This window comes from Pseudoliparis swirei, chromosome 22 (assembly GCF_029220125.1).
Source record: "Pseudoliparis swirei isolate HS2019 ecotype Mariana Trench chromosome 22, NWPU_hadal_v1, whole genome shotgun sequence".
NCBI classification, from domain to species: domain Eukaryota; kingdom Metazoa; phylum Chordata; class Actinopteri; order Perciformes; family Liparidae; genus Pseudoliparis; species Pseudoliparis swirei.
In genome coordinates, this window is record NC_079409.1 from 2192948 (window position 1) to 2200447 (window position 7500).

At 48.1% G+C, this 7500-nt stretch overlaps 2 protein-coding genes across 2 annotated transcripts in view; both read right to left on the bottom strand.

The window, feature by feature from the left end:
- The window catches only part of LOC130187965 (protein PTHB1-like), a 184934-nt gene that overhangs the window by 98831 nt on the left and 78603 nt on the right, over window positions 1–7500 (bottom strand). The gene's annotated exons all lie outside the window — the stretch shown is intronic.
- bmper (BMP binding endothelial regulator) overlaps window positions 1–7500 on the bottom strand; it is a 26260-nt gene that overhangs the window by 17820 nt on the left and 940 nt on the right. Inside the window, exon 2 of the mRNA XM_056405891.1 lies at window positions 4259–4344. Within this exon, the coding sequence (XP_056261866.1) occupies window positions 4259–4344 (86 nt within the window). The remainder of the gene's footprint in view (window positions 1–4258; window positions 4345–7500) is intronic.

The following is a 7500-nucleotide window of genomic DNA, read 5'->3' on the forward strand; positions in this document are numbered from 1 at the left end:
TTCGACACCGTGACCTTCCACCTTTCACCTTCCCTCCAAAACAAACAGGTCGCGACCCCTCGGCCGAGAGCAGGAGCCACGGCGGCTTAGGGACCAGACGGGGGACCGGACCCCCTGGACCCCCCCCCCCCCCAAAATAAAACAAATTCTGACTTACTTACATGTTTACTTTAGACATTTAAAATATTAAATGTTTCACCATCTTCTTCAGAAGCTTTGAGGTTATTAAAATAATGTATTACACAAATATGACGACATCCAAAAGAAAACACATTATTTATTAATTTGATTACATTATTTATTATAAAAAAATATATATTTTTAAACAATCCAGAATATTTAGCTTCAAGTAGTGAACAATGAAGAATATATATAATATATAATGTTATGATATTAACATGAAGGGCAGCAGCAAGTGATTATTTTAATTGTTGATTAATCGGTTTATGACTTAAAGAAGTTTGTTACGCTTTATTAACGAGGGAGTCAGAGAATCCTGCACTCCGCGGATCCCTTGAACTCACCTTGAAGTTCTGAATAAAGTTCCAGTATAAAATATTTATCTATAACCGGAGAGATGCGTCAAAGAGGAACACTTCGGGTGTCGTTCACTTTGAAACAAGTTTCTCCTCCTGCAGAAAGTTCATGAAATGAAGTTTGAGATAAAAACGTTATTTCATGATATTGTACGTCTAGTTTTCCTGTCTCTGTCTTCACTTCCTGCCCTCAAAGACGAGAGAGACGGAGAAGAGGAAACATGAGCTGATAGATGGTGATGTCATCAGGTGAACTTCCTGTATGGATCAGCTGTTTGCGTTGACACGCTTTGACCTTTTGACCTCCGTGCATCGGGAACGTTCGCTCCATCGATGAGCGCGTCCACCGTGACCTTTGACCTCCTGGTAAAGTCGTAAACGTGAACACTTCATTGAGCCGATGTTTGTTCCCAGCGAGGTCAAATTAAACTAAAATGACTCAAGAACACGTCTGTTTACGATTTATTTGAATTTTCCGGCAAAAAAAGTTATTCGCTGCTCGTTACCTTTCAAAATAAAGTTCCGGTGTCGGTTTACTTACAACGAAACTACTCTAGTGTTTTTGGTCTTGTTACTGGTGCAGCGTGTCGGAAGTGGCGCCCCCTAGTGGCGATGTTGCATATTGCAATCAACTGAACCTCATCCGAACAATGTTTTTTGTGTGAAAAACACACGTAAATAATATCCCGCTGCGCGCTGTACCTTTAAGTGAAAGTCAACGATGACTCTGGGACTTTAACAGCGGTCGCCTGGGTGATAGTGAAAATATGAACAAAGTGAAATAAATAATAAAATCCAATCGGAAGAGGAGCGAGACGACGAGTGAGAGGAAGAAGACGACGAGATGAACAGAGCGATAGACGGAGAGACGAACAGAGCGAGAGACGGAGAGACGAACAGAGAGATAGACGGAGAGACGAACAGAGCGAGAGACGGAGAGACGAACAGAGAGATAGACGGAGAGACGAACAGAGAGATAGACGGAGAGAGGAACAGAGCGATAGATGAAGAGACGAACAGAGAGATAGACGGAGAGAGGAACAGAGCGAGAGACGGAGAGACGAACAGAGAGATAGACGGAGAGAGGAACAGAGCGAGAGCGGAGAGACGAACAGAGAGATAGACGGAGAGCGAACAGAGATAGAGCGGAGAGACGAACAGGCGATAGATGAGGCGAACAGAGCGAGAGACGGAGAGAGGAACGATGAGCGGAGAGCGAACAGAGCGATAGATGAAGAGACGAACAGAGAGATGAGGCGGAGACAGACAGAGATGAGCGGAGGCGAACAGAGATAGACGGAGAGAGGAACAGAGAGATAGACGAGAGAGACAGAGAGACAGACGGAGAGAGGAACAGAGAGATGACGGAGAGGAACAGAGAGATAGAGACGAGAGACGAACAGAGAGATGACGGAGAGGAACAGAGAGAGAGACGGAGAGCGAACAGAGAGATGAGCAGGACGGAGAGAGGCGAACAGAGATGAGCGGAGAGACGAACAGAGAGAGAGCGGAGAGACGAACAGGCGAGAGACGGAGGCGAACAGAGAGATGAGCGGAGAGACGAACAGAGAGAGACGGAGAGACGAACAGAGAGATGAGCGGAGAGACGAACAGAGAGAGACGGAGAGACGAACAGAGAGATGAGCGGAGAGAGGAACAGAGAGATAGACGGAGAGACGAACAGAGAGATGAGCGGAGAGACGAACAGAGAGATAGACGGAGAGACGAACAGAGAGATAGACGGAGAGACGAACAGAGCGATAGACGGAGAGACGAACAGAGCGAGAGACGGAGAGACGAACAGAGAGATAGACGGAGAGACGAACAGAGAGATAGACGGAGACGAACAGAGAGATAGACGGAGAGACGACAGCGAGAGACGGAGAGACGAACAGAGAGATAGACGGAGAGACGAACAGAGAGATAGACGGAGAGACGAACAGAGAGATAGACGGAGAGACGAACAGAGAGATAGACGGAGAGACGGCCTGTCAGTCACTCTGTCAGCCACTTCCACTCCTGGCCTTTACACACAATGGCTCCTGTGTGTGTGTGTGTGTGTGTGCGTGTGTGTGTGTGCGTGTGTGTGTGTCTGTGTGTGTGTGTGTGTGTGTCTACCCACACAGCCATTAGCAGGTACTCTGGACCCCCCCCCCACACCATCAAAGTGAGTGACACTGGAGCCTCGGTGGCTCCCCAACCCCCCTGCAGACTACCCGTGACACGGAGAGTTCATCTTTTTAGGGGGTTGGAGTGAAGTCGAGGATAAAATACGACATCTTTACGTGAGAAAAGCTGCGGTGTGTTCAGGGACAGTGGGAAATAATGATGAGGATGTTTAGAGCAGGAGGAACTTTGGGATTTATGTTTCCTCATTAGTCGGTGGTCATCAACAGGAGTTCAGCCTCTTCTTTAGTTTCTGAAGGTCACCGTGTGGCAAAGGGCAGAATACTAAAGTTCACCTTTTAACACAGAACAGGTGAAACTGGGAAGTTTGAGCATGAAGGAAAAAAAGATTTAGTAGTTTTCAGAAGATAAACAAAGGCCAAATTTAGTTTTATGAGTGTGTGTGTGTAGTGTGTTTGTGTAGTGTGTAGTGTGTTTGTGTAGTGTGTGTGTGTGTGTTAAAGTAGAGATGAAAGGCCGGCCATTGCCTGCTGATGACTGATAGCATTCAGCCGGCTGATGTCTGCCTGATAGCACAGAGGACGGCTCAGTCGGCCCGCAGGCCGAGGGCCGGCCAATCGGGAGCCGGCGTTCGGATGTGGAGCGTCGCGTTTGTATGTCTTGTGCTATTATATTCCTCCACCGGTTCCGTTATGGTCTGATAAGCGAACGCCCCGCGGTGCATTATCGCTCTTATACCGCGGCGTCTCTAACACCCGGTTAAAGGCCTAAAAATGCCCCACAATGCTCCCAAATTATGGATATTTATAACAATAGAGCATGAATGAATAAGCGGTCCTTCTCAAACCCGTTGTGTTCTCCTGTGGGACTTTTCTCATTTTATGAAGGACTTTCGTACAAAAATAATCCGATGTTCATCCAGAAAACGATAAATGATCCCGTTGACTCCGATGGTTGATCTCAGGTACGAGGTCAACACTGAAGGTCACGGCGCCTGCTTCCTGAACGAGAAGCTCTCACAGAGAGAGGGAAGGCTTTGAGGGGGGGGGGGTCAAAGAGCACATGTCGTACCCGAACGTTTTGTAGGCTGGTTTTAACTGTCGGGCCAAGACAGTGTGAGGAGGAGGAGGAGGAAGAGGAGGAAGAGAAGGAGAAGAAAGAAGTTGATTTCCCGCTCTGTGGGATCATTCAGGTTTTATAAATACTTAAAAAACAACTGCTGACAAAATGTATCATGAAGACCAACTCCCCCCACCACACACACACACACACACATACGCACACACACACACACACACACACACACACACACACACACACACACACACACACACACACATACGCACACACACACACACACACACACACACACACATGCACACACACACACACACACACACACACACACACACACACACACATACGCACACACACACACACACACACACTTCAGAGTCCTGTCAGCGTGACAAATCGTTCTCAACATTTCCGATAAGAAGCTCAATAATCAGCTTTCACAAATATCGCTATCAGAGGACGGCGGCGAGCAGACGGGGGGCGGAGCCACAGCACCTGGGGGGCGGGGGGTGACTTACCAGACACTCGCAGGTGATGCAGGGGTTGTCGGTGATGTTGGGGATGTGGAGGACTTCTCCCTCGTTCTCACAGCTGGCCTCCGTACCTGTGGGGGGGGGGGGGGGGGCACAAAGGTCAAATACACTGAGGCGACAGCAAAGGGGAGGAGCCAAAGTGACACATCGTGAGATCCCCTTGTGTTTTTTTTTGACCTCTAAGAAGCTCAGAAAGGAGCTCCACCACGGTCACTGAGCTGAAGGAGACGACTAAGTGTCCTAGGGCCTTGAGTCCTCTCCTTCAGGAGTCCGCGGCTCGTTCTGCTGCCCCCTAGTGGCCAAAACAATATACAAGACATCGCCGCTTTAACTCTTTCTTTTAAGAGACATTTTGAAGCGAGGTCTTTAAAAAGAAAAGTTGGTTACGAGTGAGAATGAAACCCGAACCCACGGCAGGAAACGACCCGAAGCACAAGGGATTCTGGGTAGGAGACAGAAACCCTCAGGAGACTCCAAAACAATAACCTCTTCATCTCGACCTGATCCCTCCTGCCGCTGATCTGATCTCAACCTGTAAAATCAAGACCTTAAACAACCTTGATTGGTTGCCAGTGACCTCTGACCTCTGACCTCTGGCTGACGTTGGACCCTTCGACTCCGCGACGTTTGTTTTGTGGAAGCGTTTAAAAGACGACGTCATCGATCCGGATGAAACCGGTTTGCCGACAGGTGTCCGTTCAGGCCGTGGAGTCAGAGGCCGCCCCCCCCCCCCCACACACACACACACAAACGCACACAACACACACACACACAACACACACACCCCCCTCTGGGTTCATGAAAACCGGCCTGTGGATTCTGGCAGACGAGCCGCGCCGACTCCACCGCCGCCGTAAAGTTTACGGCCTTCGAGTGTAATTAAACTGGCAGCGCTGTCAGAGAGAGAGTGAGTGTGTGTGTGTGTGTGGGGGGGGGGGGGGTCTGAGGCCTCCTCCTCAGATAAAACACCTCCTCTGTTGGTCAGCTGCTGTGTTCGCCTCAATTATTATTATATCCAGATTATGAAGTCAAGACGTTGTTTTTAACTTTTAAACGAAAGTAAAAGTTTAAACGAGACAAAGAGACGCTGGAGGAGAGAGAGAGACCTTCATGAAGGTCTCTCTCTCTCTGAAGGTCTCTCTCTCTCTCTCTGAAGGTCTCTCTCTCTCTCTGAAGGTCTCTCTCTCTCTGAAGGTCTCTCTCTCTCTCTCTGAAGGTCTCTCTCTCTCTCTGAAGGTCTCTCTCTCTCGCTCTGAAGGTCTCTCTCTCTCTCTCTCTCTGAAGGTCTCTCTCTCTCTGAAGGTCTCTCTCTCTCTCTGAAGGCCTCTCTCTCTCTCTGAAGGTCTCTCTCTCTCGCTCTGAAGGTCTCTCTCTCTCTCTGAAGGTATCTCTCTCTCTCTGAAGGTCTCTCTCTCTCTGAAGGTCTCTCTCTCTCTGAAGGTCTCTCTCTCTCTGAATATTATATTAATATAATATTAATATATTATTAATATAAATATTATATACATATTATATTAAGAGTTAATGATGATTACAACCCTCCGGTCTGGCGGTCCAGGTCTGGACTATGACGGTGCATGTTTAGAGGAGTCCTGATCCACATCGGGGATCACATGTGAGCCAGGCCCTGGCCCAGGCCAAGGCCCAGGTCCAGGCCAAGACCCAGGTCCAGGCCCAGACCCAGGCCCAGACCCAGGTCCAGGCCCAGGTCCAGGCCAAGACCCAGGTCCAGGCCCAGACCCAGGCCCAGGTCCAGGCCCAGACCCAGGCCCAGACCCAGGTCCAGGCCCAGACCCAGGTCCAGGCCCAGACCCAGGTCCAGGCCCAGACCCAGACCCAGACCCAGACTCAGGCCCAGGTCCAGGCCCAGGTCCAGGCCCAGACCCAGGCCCAGACCCAGGTCCAGGCCCAGACCCAGGTCCAGGCCCAGACCCAGACTCAGGCCCAGGTCCAGGCCCAGACCCAGGCCCAGACCCAGGTCCAGGCCCAGGTCCAGGCCCAGGCCCAGGCCCAGGCCCAGGCCCAGACCCAGACCCAGACCCAGGTCCAGGCCCAGGCCCCTGCCACTGATTCCCATCACTGTGCTCCAGGAACACAGATAACAGCGGAGCCCTGATACCCGGATGTCACGTGGAGTTCTACGTCTCAATCAACTTCCGTTAATGACGTTAGGGTGACCCCCCCCCCCCCCCCCTGCGGGGAACAGAAGCCAAATAAATAATAAGCATAATCAGATGCATTTAATCTAACCCCCCCCCCCCCCCACACACACACACAGACACACACAGACACACACAGACACACACACACCTCGCCCAAGGAGGCAGGTCAGCGTGCGCGCGACCACCAGAGAGAGAGAGAGGGAGCTGCTTTTAACTCTAAAGAATAATTATAATTAGGTTAATTATAACCTTCGATGACGCAAACAACAATTTGAGTGAAGATCACGTGACGTCACGCGGAGCTTTCATCCCACAGATCTGCTCTGAATCCTTATTAGATATATAGATAGATAGATATATACTTTATTAATCCCCAAGGGGAAATTTGTCATCACAGTAGCAGCACCAATAAACTAAACACACGAGAATAAAATATGAAATATAAAAAACAGGGATGAAAGATATAGAAGTATACAAGTAAAATATAAATACAAAATGAAGTATATATATGTATATAAAATGAAACATATATGTATATATATACACACACACAAACAAATGTAATACAATGACTGTGCAAAGTATACAAAGTAAAATATAAAATACAAAATAAAATATAAATGTATATATATATATACACAACATATATGCATACACAAATATAATACTAATGACTGCAGTGTAAAATTAAATTAAATATAGACAGAGTGTGCAAAATGCAAAGTGTGTGTATGTGTGTCGTGTAAATGAAATATGTGAAGTGCAGATCAACATCGTGTAAATATGAATGTGTACAGTGGTAATAATTATTATGTTATTATTACAGTTATTGCACTAGGATCTGGCAAGAGGTTTATGATATAAAAATAATAAAATTTGATATATTTGATATGTAAGAGAAGAAAACCAGCTGTGCGCGCGAGGCTGGGGATGTGTCCCGGTCTGAAGGCTCGTGGTGGTCCCGGTCTGAAGGCTCGTGGTGGTCCCGGTCTGATGAACCGGGTCTATTTATCCTCTGACGGGTTTTAATTTAATAAAATAAAAACACTTAAAACAAAAATAAAA